Source organism: Stegostoma tigrinum, chromosome 4 (genome assembly GCF_030684315.1).
Source record: "Stegostoma tigrinum isolate sSteTig4 chromosome 4, sSteTig4.hap1, whole genome shotgun sequence".
Classification (NCBI taxonomy): Eukaryota; Metazoa; Chordata; class Chondrichthyes; order Orectolobiformes; family Stegostomatidae; genus Stegostoma; species Stegostoma tigrinum.
Window position 1 is genome coordinate 115,193,379 of NC_081357.1, and position 27,823 is coordinate 115,221,201.

At 44.6% G+C, this 27,823-nt stretch overlaps 2 protein-coding genes across 5 annotated transcripts in view; one reads left to right on the forward strand and one right to left on the reverse strand.

Annotated features, from left to right (window-relative positions):
• itgb1bp1 (integrin beta 1 binding protein 1) overlaps nt 1-25,441 on the reverse strand; it is a 35,998-nt gene extending 10,557 nt beyond the window's left edge. The window contains exons 1-5 of one of the 2 annotated variants that reach the window (XM_059645611.1): nt 25,327-25,413; nt 13,034-13,136; nt 10,750-10,828; nt 6,857-6,993; nt 5,551-5,643 (exon numbers count right to left, since the gene is read on the reverse strand). In XM_059645611.1, the coding sequence (XP_059501594.1) occupies nt 5,551-5,643; nt 6,857-6,993; nt 10,750-10,828; nt 13,034-13,105 (381 nt within the window). In that variant the 5' untranslated portion in view covers nt 13,106-13,136; nt 25,327-25,413. Of the gene's footprint in view, nt 1-5,550; nt 5,644-6,856; nt 6,994-10,749; nt 10,829-13,033; nt 13,137-25,326 lie in introns of both variants that reach the window. The other variant, XM_059645612.1, reaches the window with a different exon arrangement.
• Nucleotides 25,442-25,464: 23 nt separating this feature from the next.
• The window catches only part of cpsf3 (cleavage and polyadenylation specific factor 3), a 32,298-nt gene continuing 29,939 nt past the window's right edge, over nt 25,465-27,823 (forward strand). Inside the window, exons 1-3 of one of the 3 annotated variants that reach the window (XM_059645608.1) lie at nt 25,465-25,591; nt 26,525-26,588; nt 26,983-27,080. In XM_059645608.1, the coding sequence (XP_059501591.1) occupies nt 25,521-25,591; nt 26,525-26,588; nt 26,983-27,080 (233 nt within the window). In that variant the 5' untranslated portion in view covers nt 25,465-25,520. Of the gene's footprint in view, nt 25,592-26,524; nt 26,589-26,981; nt 27,081-27,823 lie in introns of those variants that run through there. The other 2 variants (XM_059645609.1, XM_059645610.1) reach the window with 2 other exon arrangements.

A 27,823-nucleotide genomic window follows, 5' to 3' on the forward strand; every position in this document is an offset into this window, starting at 1 on the left:
TGCAAACATTTCAACTTTTATTCCCAAAAGATTGTATAGATAAGTGCAGTGATCACAGACCAATCAATTTAAATTTGGCGCTGGCTAAACTTTCAGAAACAATACATGGACAATGTGGGTTAATTAAGAGGAGTCAGCATGGACTTCATAAGTGAAGATTATATTTAACTAACTTGAAGTTTTCAAATATGTAACACACAGGGTTGATGAGTTAATATTGTTGATATAGACATGGACTTCCAAAGAGTGTTCGATGCAGTACCGCATAATAGACATTTGAACAAAGTTTAGAGTTCACAGAATCCCTACAGTCCATCAACTCTGCATCAACCCTCCAAACAGTGTCCCACCCAGACCCATACCCACCACCCTGCCAGTCCATCCCCGTAACCCCATGTGGGGTTTTTAGCATGGCCAATCCACCTAAACTGCACGTCCTTGGATTCAGTGAATAAAAGTTGCAATAGAAATGAGGATACAAAATTTGGACAGTAACAGGAAACCCACTAATGGTTAGTGAGTATTTTTCAGGCTGATGGAAAGCAAGTGTTTTATATAGGGAGTCTTGCTTTTCCTGATATGTACATCAAACTTTTTATTAACTGGCACCTATGGGACCAGGAGTGTACTGGTTGATCAAATATTCCGGATAATCAACAGGTAAGCTTAACTGCCGTAAACCTTAACCAAACAAAGTGTGGAGCCATTGACAACCCTCAAAATCTTTTAAAGCCATCAACACACATTCTAAACTCAATGTTAAATCACACAGAAAGTAATAGAAACATAATGTAGGGGTATACACACCACTGTTATACCTTATTCACAGCATGAATACTCAGACATTGCAGTAGATCACGGTATTTGATTTTTGCCAGTTTATCAAGAGTGCCAGTTGAGAAGATGCCAGTTAAAACAAAGCTTGCTGTATTAATGATCTAGATCTTGGTGTACAGGGACCAATTTCAAAGTTTGCTAACAATACACTAGTGCAGCCTCACTTGGAATATTGTGTGCAGTTCTGGCCACCCCATTACAGGAAGGATGTGGAAGCACTGGAAAAGGTGCAGAGGAGATTTAACAGGATGTTGCCTAGTCTGGAGCAAAGGCCTTATGAAGAAAGGCTGAGGGACTTGGGTCTGTTTTCATTGGAGAGAAGAAGGCTAAGAGGGGATTTAATAGAGACATACAAGATGATCAGAGGATTAGATAGGGTGGACAGTGAGGGTCTCTTTCCCAGGAGGACGACGTCAGCTTGTACGAGGGGGCATAGCTACACATTGAGGGGTGATAGATTTAAGACAGATGTCAGAGGCAGGTTCTTTACTCAGAGTGGTAAGGGCGTGGAACGCCCTGCCTACCAATGTAGTTAACTCAGCCACGTTAGGGGCATTTAAACAGTCCTTGGATAAGCAGTTGGATGACGATGGGATAGTGTAGGGGGATGGGCTTAGATTAGTTCACAGGTCTGCGCAACATCGACGGCCGAAGGGCCTGTTCCGCACTGTATTGTTCTATGTTCTATGTAATACAAAACTTGCCAACGTTTTAAATTGTGAGGAGAATGTGTAGAACTTCAAAAGGACAAAGTGCAGTGAGCAGGTAGGTGGTAGATGAAGTTCAATGCGGAAATTTGGGACATGACTCTATAGGGTGTGCAATAGCAGACAGACCTTGTTTTGAGACTATAAAAATGAAACTGTAGTAGGCCGTTTGGTCCCTCAAGCCTGCTCCGTCATGAAATAGGATTGTAGTGAATCAGCATTCCTCACATCCACTGTCCTGTGTTTTCCCCTTAACTCTTGATTTCCTAACTGATCAAGAATCCTGTCTGTGTCAGGCTTAAATTTACACAAGGACTCTGCCCACACGGCTTTGTGGCAAGGAGTTCCAAAGACACTCAATCTTCAGACAGAAGGAATTCTTCCTCAAGTCTTAAATTGGCATCCTTTTATTCTGAAACTTTTCCCCTTGGTCATGGAGGAGAAGCATCCTCTCAGCATTTATACCCTGTTAAGCCCTTTAAGAATCCTGTGTTTCAATGAGATCATTCATTCTTCCAAACAACAGTGAGTATAGTCCCAACCTGTTTAGCCTTTGTTCATAAGACAATTGCTGCATACCAGGGATCATCTAGAAACCTTGTCTGAACTACCTCCAATGATTTTTTTCAAATAAAAGGGACCAAAAACTGCTCTCGGTACTCCAAATATTGCCTGATGAGCACCTTCTGGACTTGTGTTCCACTTCCTGACTTTTGTACTCCATCCAAACCCCCACCCCCCCCAAAATAAGGGCCAACATTTCATTAACCTGCCTTATTACCTGACAGGTGAGTGCTAAGCTTGATGTTTTGTGCACAGGTACACCCCCCAATCCTCTTGTGTTGCAGCTTTCCACTAGTTTTCTCCGTTTGAATAGTTCTTCAGTTGTCCATTCCAAAATGAACAACTTCACATTTCCCATATTATACTGCATTTGCCACTTTTGCCTATTTAACCTATCAGTATTTGTCTGTTAAATTGTTTGTATCCCTCTTGCAATGTGCTTTCCCTCCGTTTGTGTCATCTGCAAATTTGGCTATAGTATAGTCACTTACTCCTAGTAAGTGACTCCTAGTAAGTGACTAGTAAGACACTAGTCACATGTCTGTATTAGATATGGTTCTGGGCACTTCACTTCAGGAAGGATCTAAATGCATTAGACAGAGTGCAGAAGAGATTGACTAGAATAATTCTCATAACAAGTTTCAACTATGAAGACAGATGGGAGAAATCCTTAAAGAGAAGATAAGATTTGACAAAAATTTCAAAATCACAGGGGTACGGACAGAGTAGATAAGAAACTTCCCACTTGTAAAAGAATCAGGAATGACAAGGTACAGACTTAAACTGATTTGCAAAATATGTAAACACAATGTGAGAAAATACTTTTTTGCACAGGGTGTAAATGAAGTCTGGAATGCGCTGCATGCAAGTGTGGTGAGGAAAGGTTCAGATAAGGCATTCAGAAATCCATTAGATAATTATTTTCACACAAAGATTGTGTAGAGTTATGGGTAAAAGGCAAGAGAATTGCATTTTGTCATAATGCTCTTTGAGAGCTAGCATAGACACGGTGGGCTAAATGGCCTCCTGCACATTAATAGTTGTGATCTAGCTCTATTTTAAGCAATTCAATTGATTTTCCATATGTTCATAACTCATTAGCTAAACAAATTCCTTCTGGTTTAACTGTTCATCAAAGACTGTAGGTGGGAAGTCAGTCACTCTAGGGTTTTGTGGAGTGTTACCAGACACTTGCAGCTTATGCCCCATGTTTAAAGCTTGGGCATCCCTGCAAGCATCAGAAACAAGTGAAACTGATCCTAGCATGACATCACAGCCCTGTTGGCTGACATAATGCCTAATTTACAAATTTGATCTATGCAAGTCTCTTCAATGTTTGCATACCACTCGACCAAAGATCAAGCACGGTAAGTTTATTTGAAGAGCCTATACAATCGCAAAGTGTCTGAAAGTGCTATTAAGTAATGTTCCATTCTCATAGGAATGACAGGCTTAATTACATGAAGACTGCAACAGGAAAAAGGGCTGCGATTTTAGTGCCTCTGGACTTCGCAGCAAGATAGGGAGGTAGAGCAGAAACTTAAGCAGGAAAGCTGTGCAACGCACTCCAACTTGCTGGATTTCTCAACATAATGCAATAGTAACAGGAGATTGACAGATGTAGGAAGCAATGACTGACCTATGTGTGCATACCCATCAGTGTTTGCCTTCTCAAAGTCTTCATCATAATCCCCTGCACTAGAAATCATCTGTGACCTTCCAATCAGCTAGCGCACACAAACTATCCATCATCCCCAGGCTGGCTTTAGCACGTGTGTGCCTAGCACCTCAGCATGTCAGGCCTCTCAATGCTATACCAGTCTTAGGTAAGTGCAATGTCTGTATCTCAAAGTGACTGCAAGTATCAGATCACATGGTGAGGCCTCTTCTTGGCACTGTACTGTTGCTGTCTCTTCTGGGGCTGCTGGATTGGGTAAGTTCTTGCAATTTTTTTAAAGTAGAAAAATCACAGAAGTTCCTGTAAGAATTGGTGAGTATGGAAGATGAGTTGGAGAACACTTGAACACTGCAAGTTTAGCTTTATAGATGACACACTATTGTATGCAAATGAATGATCCATCTGTGCAGCTAGACAGAAAGGAAGTTCCATTAACAAAGTAATGAAAATGTTATTCCTGTTCATGCAAGCAGTTCAGAATGCTATGATATGTAATTTTGAACTATGCACCAACAGAACCAGAAGGCCTCCTACATTATAGCAGCTTCCACTTGAAGGAGCCACATCATTTGCATTAAATGTAGGTTTCAGTAACTGGGCACTAATATAACTGACTTTGGAACATGAAACCTTTTACATTTTCCTGGACAAAACAAGGATGGAATGTACATTGCAGTGTCAGCATGTACTAGCCTCTTATTGGCTGTTGATATTAATTAGCAGTGGTTCAAAGGTTAAAACACTAATCACCCAAATTGGCACAGTTCTTAAACCTTTTGGACAAAATTGCAGTCAGTAGGTAACAAATGATGTATGGGGCAAGTGGAAAAATTCATAAACATTGTAAAGGGATGTCAAGATCACACATCCTGATAAGTGATCATTGTTTAAAATGAGGATCCCTTTCTTTCCAAGATAATAAAATGTGAGGCTGGATGAACACAGCAGGCCAAGCAGCATCTCAGGAGCACAAAAGCTGACGTTTCGGGCCTAGACCCTTCATCAGAGAGGGGGATGGGGAGAGGGAACTGGAATAAATAGGGAGAGAGGGGGAGGCGGACCGAAGATGGAGAGTAAAGAAGATAGGTGGAGAGAGTATAGGTGGGGAGGTAGGGAGGGGATAGGTCGGTCCAGGGAAGACGGACAGGTCAAGGAGGTGGGATGAGGTTAGTAGGTAGATGGGGGTGCGGCTTGGGGTGGGAGGAAGGGATGGGTGAGAGGAAGAACCGGTTAGGGAGGCAGAGACAGGTTGGACTGGTTTTGGGATGCAGTGGGTGGGGGCGGAAGAGCTGGGCTGGTTGTGTGGTGCAGTGGGGGGAGCGGACGAACTGGGCTGGTTTAGGGATGCATTTGGGGAAGGGGAGATTTTGAAACTGGTGAAGTCCACATTAATACCATTAGGCTGCAGGGTTCCCAAGCGGAATATGAGTTGCTGTTCCTGCAACCTTCGGGTGGCATCATTGTGGCACTGCAGGAGGCCCATGTCATCTAAAGAATGGGAGGGGGAGTGGAAATGGTTTGCGACTGGGAGGTGCAGTTGTTTGTTGTGAACTGAGCAGAGCTGTTCTGCAAAGCGGTCTCCAAGCCTCCGCTTGGTTTCCCCAATGTAGAGGAAGCCACACCAGGTACAGTGGATGCAGTATACCACATTGGCAGATGTGCAGGTGAACCTCTGCTTAATGTGGAATGTCATCTTGGGCCCTTTCTTTCCTACAACTTTCTAAGTTTGACATAACAGAATTAGAAGAAGATATTAATACTCACAAATTGATCAGAGGATGTGACTTTGATACCATATTTGGATACATATAAAATACTCTCCTCTTCTGATGGTGTAAAGGGTAATTTTCCATATTGCTATAAGAGAAAACGCACAATAGGGAGACATTTGCCATTCTACCAAACTGTAAAACATAATGGATTGATGAAAATAGGAAACTGTTAAAATAACCTTGAGAGCTTCTGTTTGGGAAAAAATTCAGTTGTAAGGTAATTAAAGTGGTCATCTTTAGAAATTCCCAGATCACCTTAGAATATAGAAGCATGGTTTTGTATGTACCTGAGGGAATCAGAATCAGGAGGATGAAAGTCTTAAAGTGAAGGTGGCCTTCACTTGATTGTGGAATTTCAGACACCCAGTTTTCAAGATAATTAAATCTATTGGGCATTTTACTAATCTCTGCTGTTGTATGGATTACTAATTCAGTCTGGAGTGTTGGTTGGAATTCCAGGAAATTACTTTGGGACTTTTCAACAGTTGTTTAGGTTTAGAGTTACAAGCACCTAATAGGGCGAAGGACCTGATTTAAGCAGCCAGTGGAAAAAAATGTCTGCTAAGAGTTGAAAAGCAGCATACACCAGAGTGAAAGGACAGTCAGAAATCAAGGTTATTTTATGCTTTTCAATCCATGTTCTGTTTTTTTTAAAAAAAGTGCAGAATTATGAGGCACTTAAGAAATGCAGCAGGACCTTTTAGTTAAAAGCTAATAGAAGCAGTTACTGTTTTGATATTATCCAAACCTGTTGTCTTTGTAGTGTTTTCCAGTTGTGGTGTCACAATCTTTTACCTAACACTGCTTTTGCTCGCGTCATGTACCCAAATTAAGAGCTTTCCTGCTATCAATTCTTCAATGTTCTTTTTAACACCAATCTTCTCAAGAACCCATGCGTTAGACTGTATGCAATTTCTGTCCAAGTCCTTTTGATTCAAATGCTCTTATTTGACCCTCATCACTGTTAATGATCCAGCTTTCACAGCCATACCTTGCCACCAGCCACACAGGGCTTTCAGAAGAGGAAACCTCTTCGCACGTGATGTGTGGTGACAGCTCCACACTCCAATGAGTTTTGGCAGATTTGGCAAATTGCAGTATGTTCCAAGCTAAATGACAGTATCAAACTATTCAAGCTGAGTTTTGTTGATCAGAAACTTTCAGGTCTTTTCAGTTATCTCCATCACCTTCAACTTGTTAAGATTAATCAGGAAACTATACTTAATTATGTTCACAAAAGTGAAGGTTTGTTCACAAGAGAAATTGATAAAGCATTATTGTAACTTCCATCATCTTACCTGTGCCAAATCAATATAATTAATCAAATCTTGTGGTCCTTGAAGGCAATCAAATAAACTGGCTTTCAAGTTTTCAATAGCCCCCAAATACTTCACTCTGAATTCAGTGCATGTGTCAAAGTTACTGTTACTCTGTCCTGTAACAAAAGCATAAAAATACAATTTGTCTTCTTCCAGTGTTTAGCATTAGTTCTTTGCATTAGTTTAACTTCTGCACAAAACTGGCACCAATTTCTTCTACTTTTACTGGTAAATGTTTTATTTAAGTTATGATTTATTGAAAAATAGAAAGCAAGTAATCAATTGTCAACTTGCCCCAAACACCAACAACCACCAACAATGCACACACACCCAAATTTTCTTCGCCTTCCCTTCTCAACTCTTCCCAGCTCAGGCTGGAATATGTTTCTACAGGCTGCTATCTTGTCAGGTAGTCACTTTTGTATGTGAATTTAATAGTTTATTTCTGGGAGAAGGCTTCAAAGACCATCACGGGAACCAAAACTGATATCTTCCATTCTTAGCCAGTACTGAGATAGTACTGTTGTCGCTATTCCAGCTCTGGTCAACCGAGTTCAGGGCAGACCAGGATCTGCTCCATCTATTTGATTTCTGAAGCATATTTACCCACTGAGCTATCAAGGAGTCCAGAGCTTTTTTTTGCATCCATGCTTACAGCTGTTTTTCAAACAGCACAAAATTACTTTGTGCACTGTATATTGTGCTTAAATTAATAAAGTTTTTTTTAAGCAATCTACTTCTTGGAATTATAATTTGAAAAGCTTGCAGATGACACAACTTGGGAAATGCTGCAAACATTGAGGACTTGAGGAGAATATATACAGACATGAAAATTATTGATAATATGTGGGAATGCATTCTGGTGGAAAGAACAAAGAAACAATATAAACAACATGGTGGGGTCTGTACATCTGTGAAACAGGTAGGACAAGATGAGAAGACTTTATTTTACAATAAAACGTACATGTGTGACTTATGGCTTTATAAATAAAGGGATAGAGCACAGAAATCAAGACAGTTATGTTTAACCCAGAAGTCATCAATTTGTGTCACGTTTCATTCAGGGCACCACACTTCTAAACGTATGTCCAGGCCTCAAGTTTTAACATTCTAGTGAATTGAAGATTTAAGTTATGAAGAAAGGAGAACAATCCAGGTTCTCTAGCCTTTGGGCAGAGAAGGTTAAATCAGTAGAGGGGTTTAAAATCACAAAGGGGTTTGATTATTTTTTATTCATGGAATATGGGCACTCTGACACAATCAGCATTAATTGCCCAGACAACAGCTAAGAGTCAACCACATTGATGTGCGTCTAGAGTCACATGTAAACAAGAACAGGGACATTTCCTTTCTCCTAAAAGACTTGAATGAATTAAACAGGTTTTATTTTAAATTTACAGTGTTTATATGAATGCCATTTTTAAAAATTCCAAGTTTTTTTTTATTGACTTCAAAGTGACCATCTGCCCACCTGGAATTTTAACTATTGTCCCCAGAATATGACTGAACAGCTTGTGAGAGACAGCAGGCGTTGGCCTCTACAAAACAAGCCAATTAGGCAATTAACAGCTCACCAGGCCTTTAAAGGGTTCAGGATCCTGGGCATGGAAAGCAGAGAGCTGTTAACCAATCAGAGCCAGATGTACACGCATGCACACCCAAGGCCCAGGATTGTGGAGCACCTCTGGCCAAAAGTAATTGATGTCAGAGGGGTTCTGTGGGGTGCAGCAGATTATGTAGGTGGGTTTGGCAGGAGGAAACCGGGCTGGGGGATGTGGGTGGGAGGGGGATTGGAATGAGGTGCAAGAAAAGTGCTCTCAGTGTTTTAAAAAAAATTGTACTGAGTGTTGCGTTATGTGGACTTCATGAACGTGTTGGCGAAATACCACCAAGAATGTTGCTGAACAATGAGACTTTGGCGTGCAGGTTCGTAGCTTCTTGAAAGTGGAGTCACGGGTAGATAGGATAGTGAAGGTGGTGTTTGGTATGCTTGCCTTTATTAGACAGTGCATTGAGTAAAGGAGTTGGGAGGTCATGTTGCGGCTGTATAGGACATTGTTTAGCCCACTTTTGGAAATATTGTGTGCAATTATGGTTGCCCTGCTATGATGATATGAAACTTTAAAGAGTTCAGAAAAGATTTACAAGGATGTTGCCAGGGTTGGAGGGTTTGAGCTATATGGAGAGGCTGAATAGGCTGAAGCATCTGAGGCTTCAGGGGTGACCTTTATAGAAGCTTAGAAAATCATGAGTGGCATAGATTGGATAACTAGACAAGATCTTCTCCTGGGGTGGGGCTGTCCAAACCTAAAGGATTTCAGGTGAGAGGGGTAAGATTTAAAAGAGGCTTCAGGGTCAACTTTTTCACACAGTGGGTGATGCATGTATGGAATGAGCTGCCAGAGGAAACGGTAAAATTTCAACATTTAAAAGGCATCTAGATTGGTATATGAAAAGGAAGGGTTTAAGAGGAATATGGGATTAGATCAGTTTAAGATTTCTGGTCGGCATGGACGAGTTGAACCGAAGGGTCTGTTTCTGTGCTGTACGTCTCTCTGACTCTAAATGCTAAAATTAAAGTTCTTGGAATGGGAGGATCACTGGTAGTTCGCATGGGAATTGGTCTTGAGGTTGGAATGAGGTTGTGGAAACTGGTTGTTTTGCAAACTGGTGGGTGGTAAAATGTTTCTATTCTTCCAGATTATGTATTTTAACATTTATGTAAGTGTACATATATAAATCAGATTTGTGATTATTGACATGTTTTTATGGGTTGGGGAAGTTTTAAGCATGTGCTTGAAAGTAGCTTCCCCTTGGGGAGTTGAGTCACACATCTCTCCTTCTCCCTCAACTTATCAGTAGAAATGAAAATTAGAAAGCTGAATCCTAGTGATACATACTGAAACAAGTGCTGTTGATTACCATATATAATAGATAAGGTGAACAGTCAAGGACTTTTCCCCAGACTAGGGGAGTCCAAAGCTAAAGGGCGTGGATTTAAGGTGAGAGGGGAACTTTTTTAACAAAGGATGGTACATGTACAGAAAGCTGCCAAAGGAAGTGGTAGAGGCAAGTACAATTACAACATTTAAAAGAAATTTAGACAGAAACATGGATAGGAAAGGTAGAGGAGGATGTGGGCCAAACTCAGGCAGATGGGAATAGTTACATTGGGAAACTTGGTCGACAGGAACAAGTTGGGCTGAAGAGTCTGTTTCTGCGCTGTATGACTCTAGGACTCTATATGGTCTCAAGTGCAGCAGTAACTGCACTCGTCTTGCCCCTACCAACTCCCAACTAAGACAGCAGAACATATTACAGATTTGGATAGGGTGTGGAATCTGACCTTTCTGCATGGTTTATGAATATATAATTTACTCCATTTACCTGTTAAACCATCAGTGAGACTGTAGCAATCTGCTTCACACCCCGGTAATAACCTCCTACAACCTCTTCCGTCAAATATTGTAACTTGTATGACCCTGTCTTTTTGATTTGTACATCCTTGCTTGCTGTGATCTGCCTGTACTGCTCGTGACCAAAGCTTTTCACTGTTTTTCGGTACATGTGACAATAAAATGAAAAAAAAGATAACAACGCGTAGATATAATTCTGAGATTTCTCAGGAATTTCGAAAGAATCTAAATGGAATACTTTCTTTCAACATGGTGTTATGGCAATGGCAGTCTCATGTCAGAAAGATAACAGCTGTAGTAAGTTGTTGAAAAAATGACCTGCCCATTGTTATTGACTACTAATAGACATGCTAGTAGCTAACAGCTGAGAATTGTAAGGGAGTTATCAAGATTACTTGTTACAATTTGAGTCATCATTTATAGTTTGAAAAATCAAGAAATATTGTTGTACAATACCTGAACTCCTTGTGGATTCTGTATCAAGACTAGCCACTGTACTAGATCTGGAAAGACCACCCAGACTGGAATCTACTGACTGAGAAAACAAAGCACACAAATATGAAGGACTTTAAAAGATAATGAGTAAAAGTTACATTTATTATCTGCAGTGCTTTGCGGTATCTCTCAAACATCTTAAGATTACCCTCTATCTTCAGAAAATGCCTATGCAGAGTATTTAGGAACAGCTAACATAAAGCATTTGCTGTTGAAACAATACCTCCTAAATATTTCATCCAACACTTTGGTTAGAGTTACATTTTATTAAAGAGAATATTTGGGTGAACTAAATTACCAGTTTCAACAACACAGACAGAAAATGCTGATTTTCAGCATTTAATACCAAGGATAAGAATAAGCAACAGCTATGGATGTACTGCTCAAAATATCCTAGAAAAATGCAAATAGAGGAACAGTTGAAAATTGTACAAGTAACTCCAGCTGCAACAAGATAATGCTGAGAATTAAAAATGTACATGGGCAAATTTTGATTAAATTCTACTAAATGAAAAGTTAATCTTTCAGTTATATCCTTTTACTCCGTGTCTGAGCTACCCAACTGCATCGCAGATGTTCTGTTTCAGCATTGATCGGTTACAACAATTGCTCCTAAAATATAAAACCTCCTAACTTATTTTAATTTCTTCAGTATGAGGAAATTATACTCACATCTGCCAGAACATATTAATGTGTGGTGACAATTTTACCCAGGGTTTACCAACCTGTTTGGTCACTTGGTATAGAGGCTTTTGATGGTAAGAGGGTACAAAACTGAAATACACAGAGTTCTGGAATTCTCCAGTTGCTTAAAAGTTGATAATTGATCAATTTTCCAAACAAAGGTCCTGCCACATGGGCATGACTTGTCCTTACCTAAATTTCATTTGGCGATAGGTCTTGTCTTGGCCCTGCTGCAGTGAGTATAAAGCAATAGGCCATTCTTGATTACCACAAGCAAGATATTTCAGCCAACAAGTTTCAATTTGATCACCCAGTCCCTTGGGCATAAACTTGCATGATTTTATGGTTACAGGTCCATAAACTGAAAAATGTTTAAATACTAGAGACTAATTTCTCTATATTTTAGGTTTAAAGCTTGGAATGTTTTTGAAATTGCACAGACTCAAGGAATGGATGCAGCAGAAACTTCTTGAACTTCCAGCCTTCCCCAGTTAAACTTGAAATTTGGTACACTTCAACAAAAAGCCACAGAGAAAAATCAAACAATGTATCTTTTCAGGACAATTGCAATTGAGCAGTTTCAAAACTCAACAACATATCCCTTCCAATGGCAGTGAGAGAACCATTTTTAATCGGTGACCTATGGTACATTTGAGCATAAAGACACTGCAGCCACAATCAGGCGTGTTCTTCCCTGGAACCTACAAGCATTCATTTCCTTACAAGGATTATTAACTGTATCTTTAATTATAATTAATGTTTAGCAGAATGTAGGTGTTAGATGTTCTGAAGTCTTGATAAACAATACCTCTGGTGTAGGACCAAGGAGCTCTTCACGTAGAAAAGTGGAAAACTAAACTGATTATATTTTTTATATCTTCTTTACCCTAGAAGTTAGTTATAATGAAACTGATCTCAGTTAATTCAATACAAAGCCTTTCTACATGATGAAATGCTTGCTCACCAGTGTTATCTACTCACAAGTACACTGACACAATAACTAAAGTATGTGAGACTCCAGTAAATTTGATTTCAGAAGGAACCAACATTGAGAAAAAATTGTTACTTAGTAAGTTCAGTGAAAATTTGAGATTTTTTTTTTAAAAAATGAGATTACTCAATGAGGCTGGAACAAGAATTAATAATTCAGGGAAAAAACTGTATTCTGAACAGGTATTTGTAATGCAATGAAAAGATGAACTACATCACATATGTTCATTGTTTACATATAACTTAGCAAAGATCTGCTGTTAAACAGTGCCAAGAGCTACTTGAAAGGATCATAAATGAATAGGTAATAGCCTTGAACAACAACAGCAGATACAGACTTGATCCAATATTTCACAAAGCTGGTTTCCACAGCATTTCTCCAAGTGTGTTTACTAAATATTCATATAAAGTAATCTGTTTTACCAAATGAGAAACAAATAGTTGAAATCTATAATTTTTGTGCCAGTTTTTGTTGTGTAATAGGAACTTATTCACACCTGATTGTCTGGTAACATATTTGGTGACATTAGTTATAGTTTGACCAAGTATAACCGTGGCAATGAAAACCCACCTTGCTTTTTGTGCTGATTTCACTGCCTTGAGAACTGCTACTGCTGTGACGTTTCTTCCCTTTTCGAAACATATCTCACCATTGTTTCACAGGTTTATCTGCTCTTAAAAACAGACACCGAAGAAGACACAAAGCACACATTAAACCCCATCTACTTCAGACAAAAAAAAAATCATTCAACATTACTGATGACATCCAAGTTACACCAAATCTTCACCAAAATATATATAAATCTGACAACTCAGGTGGTGAGACTTCAATGAGGAATAGGAGACCAGGTGACAAAAGAAACTACTATGTGCATTTATTTGGAGGGATTTGAAAACAAGGATGAGAAATTTAAAAGTCAATTTTTAACATGGTAACCTGGGTCAATTAGCAAAATGTGACTTGTGAGTTAGGACACCAGTAGCCCAGGCAACATAAAATTTATGGAGAGCAGAATGTGAGAGACCAGCCAACAGTGTGTTCCAATAGTCAAGTTCAGAGGTACAAAGGTATAAATGAAAGTTTCAGCAACAGATGAGCTAATTATGGCCAATGTGAAGACATGTTGGTGGTACGAGCATATAGTCAAAAGTTCATCTCAGGATGAAATATAGCAGCAAGGTTGTAAACAAAATCTAGTTTAGTCACAGACAAGTGCATGTGAGAGAGCTGAAGTCAGTAGCTAGGGAGCACCATCACCTGCAAGCTCCCCCCCCATCCCATGCACCATCATAATTTGAAAATACATTGCCGCCCTTTAGTGTTACCTGGTCAAAGTCCTGAAGCTGGCTTTTTAACAGTGACGTGGGTGTACCTCCCCTACACAGACTGAAATTAAGAACATGGAACAGTACAGCACAGTACAGGCCCTTTGGCCCACGATGGTGTGCCAACCTACCAAGATCAAACTACCCTGCATACCCTAGAATATACTATCCTCCATGTGCATGTCCAAGAGTCACTTAAAAGTGTCTAGAGCATCTGACTCCACTACCACTGCTAGCAGCACATTCCACACACCCACCACTCTCTGATAAAGAACATCTGACACCTCCCTTATGTCTTCCTTCAATTACCTTACAACAATGACCCCTCATAACAGTCATTTTCACCCTGGGAAAAATTGTTCAAGAAGGCAGCTCACCACCATATTCTCAAAGGCAATCTGGAATGGACAATAAATGCTAGCCTCCCTACTGACCCCCATGTCGCATGAACAAATTTGTTTAAGTTTAGAGCATAGAGAGGAAGCAATGACTTCAGTTTCCTTCACATTTAGGACTTTGTTCCTCCAGTATTGCAAAGTCAACAACAGTGATGGAGTTGAGAGGCAGTGGTGAGGTATGGCTGGATGTTCCCAGCAGTCGTGTGGAAACTAATAATGTAGTTTTGGATGATGTCATGAAGGTGCAGCATGTAGATGAGAAACACAAGGGAATCAAGGACAGATCTTGGGGGATTATCATAAGTAACTCTGTAGAATCAAGAGGAGAAAAATTGTAAATGATTTTCTGTCCGCCATTGGACAGATAAGACTGGAAGCAGGTGAAAGTAGTCCCGTGTATTTGGATAACAGTGCGTTGTAGGAAGCGGTTGTGCATAACTGTGTTAAAAGCTGCAAACAGGCTGAGGCAAACAAAAGGAGTTTAATAACTGAATCCAAGAGTTTAACAGCCTCTACAATCAGTCTCCAGCATGCCATATTTAGATACTCTGGCAGGTAGTAATGTCTTTTTAAACAGCGTGTAGATCTTTGTCTGGCCACTCTCTGTAGATAAGGATCAGAAGATAGCTGGGTGACTTATCAGACATCGAAAATTCCTGTAAGAGCCTTCAACTACTTAGACCCTCAATTCTGGAATTTGCTCAACTTTTATGCTTCTCTCCTTCTCCTTCCTTCCTTTAAAAAGTTCCTTAAAACCTTCCACTTTATGGTACACCTTACAAAAGGCTGTCTCAAAGGATACAGCAGAAAATCAATGTTGTATGTTAGCACAATCACAATACAGTGCCAATACGCAATTCAGCATTTACCTGTCGATACCAATAGTGCAGCAATAGCAGAGCATGTCTGATCTCTGCATTATAACCATTCAAAAAATTTAAACCACACCCACAGTGTTGAAAATGAAAGAGCCACTGAACTTTTCTCTTCAGAGAATGAAACTGCTACCCCACCTGCAAGCAGGTAGAGAACTATCACAATGAAACCGAACAGAGATAGGGAGTCAGAAATCCAGTGGATGCCAGGCAATTAAAAGATTGCAAGATCTGAAATCAGCCCTGATTTTATGAAGTCATTACTGATCACGGTGCTAAATTGTGAAGGAATAGCAATCAGCTCAGACCAATGTACAATACATCAATCATGTGGAGAGTGAGGAAGAAAACATCAGTGATGATCATGCAACATGTGAAGTGACTGCGAGACAATGAAACTGATTGGGAACAGCCACAGAGAATAACATGTACTTCCACAGATAGGTACGAGATCACAAGACTTGTCAAAAGTCTAAAACATCACAGCAAAGTTCATATGATTAATCTTGATAAATCTATTCTCATATGTCTACATTATTATTCTACAAAACATGCCAAAGTAGAATGATATCTTCTCTGTTTGGGACTTATTTTCTTAAGGAAAAGAGGGATGTTGTGTTATATCTTATGGCAGTTGTACAATGTACCTTTAAGGAATATGCTTATGATGTGACCTAATGGTATAAAGCTCAATCTCCATCTTGCTGAGCTCTATCCTCTTGCAGCATGACATGCTGAAGGAAATATACTGTAGTGCGCGTGAATTGCTTTCTTAAGTCCAGACACGCAAATGGCTATGATTATACCGTACATACAAGTAGAGTCATACAGCGTGGAAGCAGACCCTAACTGTCTGCCACATCTCTTCCAGGTATGTCCACTTGAAGAAATTCTGCTCCTCTCTCCAATAGGATTTGTGTTCTAATCTTCTTGTTTACCATCATTACTTTAGTTGTTGCTCCCAGTATTTGATAAGGTATTTGCCAAATTCACTTCCACAGCCACATCACGTTCCTCAGTGACTGCCTCCAGCGCAGACTCACTCTAAGTGGAGTCCAACTGAAGTTTCAACCTTCATGTTTCAAATTCATCTAGGATCATAAGTATCTCCACAATATACAATGTTCTTCAGACAGATGGCCTGACCATATCCTAAGATCCACATTCAGTGTTGTGCACCACATTATGCACATGCTTGGCCTCTCTTTCCATCAGCACTATCTCGTTTGGCTCAGTCATCCTATACATTCCATCACACCTCCCCCACCCCCGTTCTTCTTCATTCTCTGACTTTTTCTTCGTTCCAAAAAGAAACTGTTTCAATTCTTTTCATTCATTAAGGAATGCAAGCTACAACAACTCAGACACCCACACATCTCTAGGAACTTCCTCCACTCCCCTTCCTTGTTTCCATCCCTTCTCCAAACCTTACATCATGTTGAGTACTTACTATCCCTGCTGACCTTCCACTCTCTGCTGAATATACTCAGCAAAGGTCTTAGACTTATCTTTCTGTGCCCCAGCTCAGTGGGCATGGTATAACGTTGACCTCTTCTTCTTCACCTAGGTATTCATGGCCATTTCTTTGGACAAGAGTCATTTCCCTGTCCCACTGACTCCTTCACCTGCCTCCAACATTCTATTCTCCGGATGTGAGTTTGCTCGCTGAGCTGGAAGGTTAGTTTTCAGATATTTCGTCACCATTCTAGGTAACATCATCAGTGAACGTCCGACGAAGCGCTGGTGTTATGTCCCGCTTTCTATTTATGTGTTTGGCTTTCCTTGGGTAGGTGATGTCATTTCCTGCATTGGTGATGTCATTTCCTGTTCTTTTTCTCAGAGGATGGTAGATTGGCTCCAAATCAATGTGTTTGTTGATGGAGTTCCGGTTGGAATGCCATGCTTCTAGGAATTCTCGTGCGTGTCTCAAAGAAACACTGACTACACTATTAGAAGAACCGAAGACACATACACCAGACAACACCAAACTCATCAGCAAGGACAACATCATCAAGCTAGTGGATCTATGCCTTACCACCCACTTCACTTTCAACAACAAAACCTACAGACAAACCAATGGTATACCCATGGGATCTCCGATATCAGGGTTCTTAGCAGAGGCAGTAATGCAGAGACTCGAACAAACAGCTCTGCCAATCATCCAACCCAAACTTTGGGTCCGCTACGTGGATGACACCTTTGTCATCACGAAACAGAACAAATTAGAGGAAACCTTCAAGACCATCAATAATACCCTTACTGGCATAACATTCACAAAAGAGGAGGAATACAACAACAAACTGCCATTCCTAGATGTCACAGTAGAGCGAACAGCCAATGGGGAACTACAAACCAGCGTCTACAGGAAAACAACACATACGGACCAAATACTGAACTACAGGAGCAACCATCCCAACACCCACAAACGAAGCTGCATTAGAACATTATTCCAATGAGCCACCACACACTACAGCACAGAGGAACTAAGAACAGCAGAAGAAAATCACCTGTACAGCGTATTCAAAATGAATGGGCACCCAATGAACACAGTCCGCCGATTTCTCAGCAACAAACCCAAACAAACTGACAAAACGGGCCCAGAAACCATAACCACTCTCCCCTACATCAAAGACATTTCCGAAATGACTGCCACACTACTCGGACCTCTTGGCATCAGGGTAGCCCACAAACCTACCAACACACTAAAACAGCAGCTAATGAACTTAAAAGACCCTATACAGACAGCAAGCAAAATGAACGTCATCTACAAAATACCTTGCAAGAACTGTGACAAACACTACATTGGACAAACTGGCAGAAAGCTGGCCACCAGGATACATGAACATCAACTAGCCACAAAATGACATGACCCACTATCACTCGTATCCTTACATACAGATAAGGAAGGACACCACTTTGATTGGGACAACCATCCATCCTAGGACAAGCCAAACAGAGACATGCACGAGAATTCCTAGAAGCATGGCATTCCAACCGGAAGTCCATCAACAAACACATTGATTTGGAGCCAATCTACCATCCTCTGAGAAAAAGAACAGGAAATGACATCACCAACGCAGGAAATAACATCACCAACCCAAGGAAACCTAAACGTATAAATAGAAAGCAGGACATAACACCAGCGCTTCATCGGCGGCTCACTGATGATGTTACCTTGAATAGTGACGAAACATCTGGGAACAAACCTTCCAGCTCAGTGAACCAGCTTACATCCGGAACAAAATAAAGACCCACTCATTTGTGGACCGAGAGGAGGAGAGCGCTGTGTTGGAGGTGGAAGGAAGACGTCGGGTTGGCTGTGCACCCTTACAACTGGTGGATCTTAATGCTGGCTTCGGCCTAACGCTGGTTCAGGGGAGCAGCCAAACTGCAACGATGGCTGCGGCAAGTGCTCGTGCCCCAGGTCAAGGGGTCCGGAACACCATCCGTGTTTCTGTGAAGAAGGTGGATGAAGGTGCACCTGTGGACCGCACCTTCTTCGTGAAGAGGGTCCTGTTGGACTGTTGTGGGTTCGCTGCTGTGGGCATTTACTGCCTGCAGGATTTCCCCGGAGGAGGTTTTTACGATGTGACCTTCCGGAGTGCCAAGCTTTGCGAGCGCTTCCTGGAGGTTTTCAAGGAGAAAGGAGGTGAGGGCCCCCTCTCTGTATTGACCGCTGTCCCGCTGTTCGTGATGCCAGCGCAGAGGAGCCGTATGGTGACTGTACACATGTACAACCCGCATGTGCCAGCAGTTGATGTCCTGACCTTCCTTGGAAGGTACGTGAAGGTGGAAGGGGACCTAACTGACATCATGGACCCCTTTGGCATCTGGACCAGTAAGAGGCAGGTCAAGGTGACGCTGAGGATGGGCGCGGACGGGAACATTGTACACCCACCGTCCAGCTTTGCGATCGGCGGGAGCAAGGGCTACCTGACCTATGCAGGGCAACCTAAAGTCTGCCATGCCTGTGGTAGGTCAGGTCACGTAGCGGCCGACTAGCAGCCCCCCCCGGAGGAGAGGAAGGCACCAGGGCCCTGCAGGGACCCCACTAATGTGCAGGAGGGCCAGGTCGTGCAGGAGGGCCAGGTCGTGCAGGAGGGCCCAGCCCTGCGGGATGGGACCGAGGCCAGCAAAGCGCCCCTCCAGGCTCCGCTCCCCCCCCGACAACCCGGAGTCGATGGAGGCGGTGACAGGTGACCCAGGGGAGTGGATGACGGTCTGGAAAGCGAGGAGGAAGGCGCGTCAGCGGGCCCAGGAACCACAACCATCAGGCGGGAAGAGGCAGCTACAAGGGGGCTATAAGACCTCCTCTGACAAGGGAGATTTGGAGAGGGCCCACCCAAAGCAGAAGCTAAAGATCTCAAGGGAGAAGGAAAGCAGCACCCAGCTTCCAGGTGACGGGAGGCATCCTGAGGCTCCCTCCAACAACCAGCCATGTGCCGCTGGGGCCCTGGAGGGCCCCCCAGAACTTCCAGGCGGGAAGGAGGAAACAGCGCGTCCCCAGCCTGACCCAGAGCCGGACTCTCCTGCCTCCGTACCCCCGACGGGGGGATGCCACCCGGAAGGCAGCATGGACGGTTTCCTGAGCCCAGAGAGCGTCCAGCAGTTAGCCAGGGCAATGGGCATGAAGGGACAGATGGAGGGGCTGGACCTTGGACTCAGGGTGGGTACTGCGGTCACTACCCACAATGGGGGTACGAATTGCGAGCATTAATGTGCGCAGCGTCAAGTCCACCGCAAGATGTGTGTCCACGGTGGCCTACCTGACCACCGTCAAGGCGGACATCCTGTTTCTGCAGGAGTGCGGGATACCGCACCTCAGCAGGTACGGGAAATGGTCCAGCGCCTGGACCTGTGGGCCTTCAATCTGGTCGGGGGGTAATGACTGTCGATCCTCGGGCCTGGCTATTCTGCTGCGGGGGCGCAACTTCACCATCTCTCAAGTTCAGGAGGTGGTGGGGGGACGCCTCCTAGTGGCTGACGTCACCTACAGGAATGCTACCCTGAGGCTGATCAACGTGTACGCCCCAGCGGTATGGAGTGAGCGGTTGGCCGTCCTGCAGCGGCTTCCACCCCTGCTGGCTACGTCCAGGCCGGTCATCCTAGGCGGAGACTTCAACTGCATCATCGATCCAGATGGAAGATCCGGCGTGGGGACAGCGGGTGGGGGGAGTCAACTGGATGTCACGTCCAGATTCCTGATGGGGACGGTGAAGGACGCCAAGCTGCTCGACGTCTTCAGCACCCCTGCAGACGGAGTGCAGCGGAGGTACACCTGGTTGCAGCCTGACGGGTCTATTCGCTCAAGGATAGACTTCCTGTTTGTGTCATGGACGTTCTCAGTCAGGTCCACCGGCGTCGAGCCGGTGTTCTTATCTGACCACTGCCTCCTGCTGGCCGACTGTCACTTACAGGACGACCAGCCGGCCGGCAAGGGGACATGGAAGCTCAACACGACTCTGTTTATCCCAGAGAACGTCGAGGAGCTTAAGAGGGAGTACGCCGGTTGGAGAACCCTGAAACCCCTCTTCGAGTCTCCGGGCGACTGGTGGGAGACGGTGAAGGAGAACATCAAGAGGTTCTTTGTCCTCAAGGGTGTTCGGAAGGCAAGAGAGAGGCGGGGAAAGCTGTCGCAACTCCAGAAAAGGGTGCAGAACCTGCTCCTTCTGCAGTTGATGGGGGTCGATGTCACGGAGGACCTCCGCAAGGTGAGGGGCCAGCAAGCCTCGCTCTTCACCATGGAGGCCTCCAGGATAATCTTCCGGTCCAGGGTCCGCTCCATGGAGCAGGACGAGACGTGCTCGCGTTTCTTCTTTCAGAGGGTGCACAAAGAGAGCTCTGTGCTTAGCCGGCTGAAGGAGGACGACGGCTCGGTGACGTCGTCTCGGCCCGACATTTTGAGGATCAGCAGATCCTTCTATGCCGGACTGTACGACATGAAGCCCACGGACAGCACAGCCTCCGAGTCGTTCCTGTCGTCTATCACGGAGGTCTTAGACGACAGCACGAGGGAGTGGCTGGACTGGCCGATATCCCTGGATGAGCTGACCAGAGCCCTCAAGTCCTTGGAGAGGAATAAGACTCCCGGGAGTGACGGCTTACCGGTCGAGCTGTATTCCGCTCTGTGGGACCTGGTCGGCCAGGACCTGCTGGAGGTGTACGATAGTGCGCTTCAGGCAGGGGAAATGTGCAAGTCCATGAGGAAGGGGGAGAGGGAAGAAATTAAGAATTGGCGTCCCATTTCACTATTGAACATGGACTACAAAATCCTGGCCAAGGTCATAGCCAACCGGGTCACGTCTGTCCTGGAGTCGGTGATTCACCCTGACCAAACCTGTGCTGTGCCAGGCAGGAAGATCGCTGAGAGCCTCGCGCTCATCAGGGATACAACTGCCTACGTACAGGACAGGCGAGTGGACACCTGCCTCGTCAGCCTGGACTAGGAGAAGGCCTTCGACAGGTTCTCTCACGCTTACATGAGAGACGTCCTCGTTCGGGGAGGGCATCCGCAATTGGATCCGGCTGCTCTACACCAACATCGTTAGCACAGTCTCGATCAACGGGTGGGAATCGGACAGTTTTCCCATCAGATCTGGAGTCAGGCAGGGCTGCCTGCTCTCTCCTGCCTTGTTCGTGTTCTGTGTGGAGCCCTTCGCCCCATCCATCAGGAAGGACGTGAGCCTGAAGGGCGTGACTATCCCAGGCAACGGAGGCCTTCAGGTCAAGACCTCCCTGTACATGGACGACGTCGCCGTCTTCTGCACCGATCGTCAGTCGGTGAGTAGGCTGTTGGACATCTGCGGCCAGTTTGAACTGGCCTCGGGTGCCAAAGTCAATAGGGGTAAGAGCGAGGTCATGTTCTTCGGGAACTGGGACGACCGCTCCTTCATCCCCTTCACCGTCAGGACAGACTACCTGAAGGTGCTGGGTGTTTGGTTCGGTGGAGCTGGGCCGTGCACTGAGACTTGGGAGGAGTGTATCACCAAATTGAAGCAGAAGCTGGGCAGGTGGATGCTCTGGTCCCTCTCCATCGCGGGTAAGAACCTGGTTGTCAGGTGCGAGGGGCTGTCGGTACTGTTGTATGTGGCGCAGGCCTGGCCTATTCCCTGGACCTGCGCCGCTGCGGTCACCTGGGCCATCTTCCACTTCATTTGGGGGTCGAGGATGGACTGGGTCCGCAGGGACACCATGTACAAAGACCTGGAAAATGGGGGAAAGGGCGTACTGAACGCCACCCTCGCCCTGATGGCTACCTCGGTGTGCGGCTGCATCAAGCTGTGCGTAGATCCTCAGTACACAAACACCAAGTGTCACTACTTACTGAGGTTCTACCTGTCCCCGGTGTTGCGAAGGATGGGCCTGGCCTCGTTGCTGCGGAACGCTCCGAGTAGTTGGACCGTCCTGTACCACCTGTCCTTCGTGGAGAAGTTTTTGAAGGGAAACACCTTTGACCACAAGGCCGTCAGGCAGTGGTCAGCACGTAGTATCCTTGAGACCCTTCGGGAAAAGGAGAGGGTGGATCCCGTCGTGTGGTTCCCCACGCAGACTGCCAAAGTCGTTTGGCAGAATGCCTCATCGCCAGAACTTTCAAACAAGCACAAGGACATTGCTTGGCTGGCGGTGAGAGGGGCTCTGCCAGTGAGATCCTTTATGCATGCCCGGAATCTCTGCGCCACCGCACACTGCCCTCGAGGTGGCTGCGGGGGGAGAACGAGACTGTCGATCACCTCCTTCTGGAGTGTGCCTATGCGCAGGAGGTCTGGAGGGGGATGCAGTGGTATTTGTCGAGGTTCGTCCCGAGCAGGTCCGTGACGCGGGACTCCGTGCTCTACGGGCTGTTTCCTGGGACGCACACCGAGACCAACATCAACTGCGCCTGGAGGACCATCAATGCAGTGAAAGACGCTCTTTGGTCTGCCCGCAACTTGCTGGTCTGCCAGCTGAAAGAACTGACCCCGACCGAGTGTTGCAGACTGGCGCACTCCAAGGTCCAGGACTACATGCTGAGGGACGCGCTGAAGCTTGGGGCAGCCGCCGCCAAGGCACGGTGGGGAAAGACCACGGTATGAAACCCCTCATCCAGAATAGAAAAAAGGGCCCTATCTGGTAACTGGGCCCAGCTGGCGCCTTCCCCAACTGGTCAGGGGGCCAACTGGGACTGTGCGGAGTGACGACTGCCGGGGTATTTTCTTTGCTTTGTTTTTTTTTCTTCTTTGTTTGTTTTTTTTTCCTTTAGTTGGTGTACGTACCCCCTGGGTAACCCGGAGCAGCTTGCATGACTGGGTAGGTGTATAAATATGTTTTATTTTTTGTGCATCTTATGAATAAAGTATATTTTTTCAAATAAAAAAAAGGTGATGAAACGTCTGAAAACTAACCTTCCAGCTCAGCAAGCAAACTCACATCCAGAACCTCAACCTGAGCTACAAATCTTCTCAAAATTCTATTCTCCCTCTACCTGGACCCCTCCCTCCTTTCCTTAACCGTGAACAATTTGTTCACTGAGAACTATCAATATCACATTGGTCACCCTAATTTTTTTCCCCTGCCCCGCTCACGCATTTGAACCGATCTCCCTCTGAACTGAGTGCACTCCATGCTCTCAGATCAAACCTTTGCCAACAAGGGTTGTGCTGTTGTCTGGTGTACTGATCTCTTTCTTGCTGAGGCTGACTGCCAGCACTCACTCTCCCTCTATTTCCCACGGACCATGATTCCCACCATTGAACAACAAGAAAGGGTGCAGAAAAGATTTAGAAAAACATTGACGGGATTGGAGTGTCTGAGTTTTAGGGAGAGGCTGAATAGGCTGGGACAATTTTCCCTGAAGTGTTGGAGGTTGAGGAGTGACCTTATAGGGGTTTATAAAATCATGAGGGGCATGGATAAGGTGAATAACCAAGGTCTTTTCCCCAGGTAAGGGAGTCTAAAACTAGAGGAGTTTAAAGTTAGAGCGGAAAGATTTAAAATGGACCTAAGGCGCAACTTTTTCATGGCGCTACGTGTGTGGAATGAGCTGCCAAAGGTGGTGGAGGCTGGTACAAATACACATTTAAAAGGCATCTGGAAGGGTACCTGATTAGAAAGGGTTGAGAGAGAAACGGACCAGATTTATTTAGGACATTTGGTTGACGTGGATGAGTTGAACAGAAGGGTCTGTTTCCATGTTGTATGGCTTCTCTGACTCTATGACCTTATCAAAAGCCTTCTGAAAGCCCAAGTAAACCATATCCACTGGCTCCCCCTTATCAATTCAAAAAATTCCGGTAGATTTGTCAAGCATGCTTTCCCTTTTATAAATCTATACTGACTCTGTCCAATCCTGTCACTGTTTTCTAAAATGCCCTCCCATTAAATCTTTTATAGTGGACTCAAACATTTTCCTAACCATCTACATTGAGTTAACTGATCTATAATTCCCTGCTTTCTCTCTCCCTTCTTTTCCCTTAAGCAGTGCGGTTACGTTAATTACCTTTCTTTAGACTACCATTTGCTACTCTTAAAGAAATCCATGGTGGTTTTCCCTGACTCATCAACATTTGTCAAGTGGTGCTAATTGTGCCCTCAGTTACTATTCCTAAGAGTGGCTCAGTGGTTAGCACAGTGCCTCAGAGCACCAGGGACCAAGTGTTGACTCAACCTCTGGTGACTGTCTATGTGGGTTTTATACTTTCCACCCGTGTCTGCATGGGGATTGTGTAGGCAGGTGGATTAGCCATCATAAATGCGGTGTTAGGGTCGGCGGGGCAGAGTAGGTATGGATGGGATGCTTTTTGGAGGGTTGGGGCAGACTCAAAGGGCCGAATGGACTCTATCCACACCATATTCCGTGAAGACCTTCAACACCACTGAAGTTAAATCAACCAGTTTGTGATTACTAGGTATATTGCACACTCTGGTTCGAACAAGGATGTAGCACTTAGGATTCTTCAGTCGTCTGGCAACACCCTGGTATCTAAGGAGACCGCCATTCACTTCCCTCAATATCCTTGGATGTACCTGCTCTGATCCTAGTGCAGATCATCCCTTAAGTACAGCCAGTCAGTTTAGTACTTCATTACATTTACCTTTAAGACATCACATCACTGAATGGCCTGCATTAAAGGTTAAGTGGAACCAAGAGTTTAATTATAAAAGAGAGTCACTGCTGACGAGCACCAACATATAACATGCCCAACGATTTGAATCTCAAAAAAACACATCGATTTTAACATGTATAAAACGTTCTATATATTAAAACCTTCAAAAACAAAACGAATTACCTGACAAATTACCCGGTTTCTTACAGAAATAACACGATTATCTCAGTGCACAATATGACACTTTGTGATGAAACCCCTCTCAAGACTCGAGTGTTTCACTTTGTTGTGTCCCCCGACCTCCCGGCCTGTGAGGGGTGGAGGCGGTTTCCAGCCGGAGGTTTACTGGGGCCGGGCCGGAAGTGCCCAGGCCGGCAATGGCGGCTAAGCGGAAAGCGGAGATTTTTGTCCCGGCGGAGGAGAGCGACCAGCTGCTGATCCGCCCGCTGTGAGTGCCACCCCCACCCCCACCCCCTAACACCGTCAACACCACCCCGACCCCCACCAACAACCCCGACCCCCCACCCCCCTCCCCTTCCCCCCACCCCCCCTCCCCTTCCCCCCACCCCTTCCCCCCACCCCCCTCCCCTCCCCCCACCCCCTCTTCCCTCCCCCCCCACCCCCCGCTTCTCCCCCCGCTTCTCCCCCCCCCCGCTTCTCCCCCCCCCCGCTTCTTCCCCCCCCGGCTTCTTCCCCCCCCGCTTCTTCCCCCCCCCCGCTTCTTCCCCCCCCCCGCTTCTTCCCCCCCCCCCGCTTCTTCCCCCCCCCCCCGCTTCTTCCCCCCCCCGCTTCTTCCCCCCCCCTTCCCCCCCCCCCCCGCTTCTTCCCCCCCCCCGCTTCTTCCCCCCCCCCCGCTTCTTCCCCCCCCCCCCGCTTCTTCCCCCCCCCCCCGCTTCTTCCCCCCCCCCCGCTTCTTCCCCCCCCCCCGCTTCTTCCCCCCCCCCCGCTTCTTCCCCCCCCCCCGCTTCTTCCCCCCCCCCCGCTTCTTTCCCCCCCCCCGCTTCTTCCCACCCCCCCAGCTTCTTCCCACATATTCCCCATCTCCCTCGGCCCTCTCCTGTACACCCATCTCTGTTTTCCTTCCCTCCCCTGTATCTCTCCCAATACACACAAGCCTGCTGTTTTTGAGAAAACTGCATATTGGATGCAACTGATGTTCAGTTATCTCTGATGTTAGAGATCTCTGCAGCAGGAATTTATCTTTCAAATTAAAACTTTAAACCTTGTATGTGTGATGACCAAATCCATGCTTGTACTTCATGCACTGGCCTGTAAAGTCATCAGACAACTTTTTTAAATTCATAATTCTTCAAATTGATGCAGTAGAAGACATTGCTTTTCATCACATAAGTTTGAGAATTTTTTTATGAATTGTTAATAGAGGAGCTGGTCAAGAGGTGGGAAGATCATGCATCATTGTGGAGTTCAAAGGAAGGAAAATCATGGTATGATTTAATAAATTGTAAATGTGTACAGTAGGCTTCAGGATTGCTAGTTGACTTCAGTTTTTGTTGTCAGTAAATATCATTGATTGGCTAGCAGAAATTAAACAATTGTTACAGTTTTATATAATATTTTTTAATTGATTTCTTGCAAACTGACTGATACACATATTTGTTAATGATGTCTATGTTGATTAAAAATATGGCTTGCAAACTTTCTTCAAACTGTAGGTTAATTGGTGGCAATGTGATCCGATTAAGAAGCTTTGTTTTGTATTAGATTATATTGGTGTTATGTGTCTATCTGGTCTCACGTTAACAACATGCTAAACTCGGCTTTGAGAATTGATTTTGATGGCCTATTGATTCGCCTTCACCTGAATTTTATCGTATTCAGTTGGATTGTGGAATCCACCCTGGACTTGAAGGAATGGATGCACTTCCATACATTGATTTGATCGACCCTGCGGAGATAGATCTTCTCCTTATTAGTCAGTAAGTATTACAGCTTTCTATTTTAGAATTAAGGAATTACAACATGGCTTCAAAAGGAGATTTCATTTGAACCTTGTTTTCATTGACCCAATCGCTGTATTTAGTTGAGTTACTCTCGATGACAAATAAAAAGTTGTTGCATTGACTGAGATGGGAATAATATATATAATCAGATTGTTAAACAGATCATTGACATTTGGACTTGAGAGCTAGTTTTGTTAAGATTTTGCTATAACCAAAATGCTGCTCTCCTTTTCACACATTTTAAACAAAAGGCTTATATTATTGTTTGTAGGAACACAGGGATAGAAATAACCCATCTGTCCCATGAACCTATTGTCTTATTCAGTTACATTATTGCTGATCTTTACCTCAACTCCTTTGCTTGTCTTTATTCCACGTACTTTGGTATCTTTCCTGTGCAACATCTGTCAATTTTCCAATCTTAATTGACTGACATACACAATTTTTTCTGGGGAGCAGGTTCCTATTTTCTCCTACCCTGTAAGATTTGAGAGTCTATTATTAAGGATGAGATTGCGGAGTACTTGGAAATGCATGGTAAAATGGGGCTGAGTCAACATGGGTTCGTCAAGAGGAGGTCATGCCTGACAAATCTATGAGAATTTTGGTGAAGAGGTAACAATAAAATCAAAGGAGCCCCAGTGGATGTGATCTGTTTAGCCAGAAAGCCTTTGACATGGTGCTGGATGGAGGGCTGCTAAATAATTTAAGAACCTGTG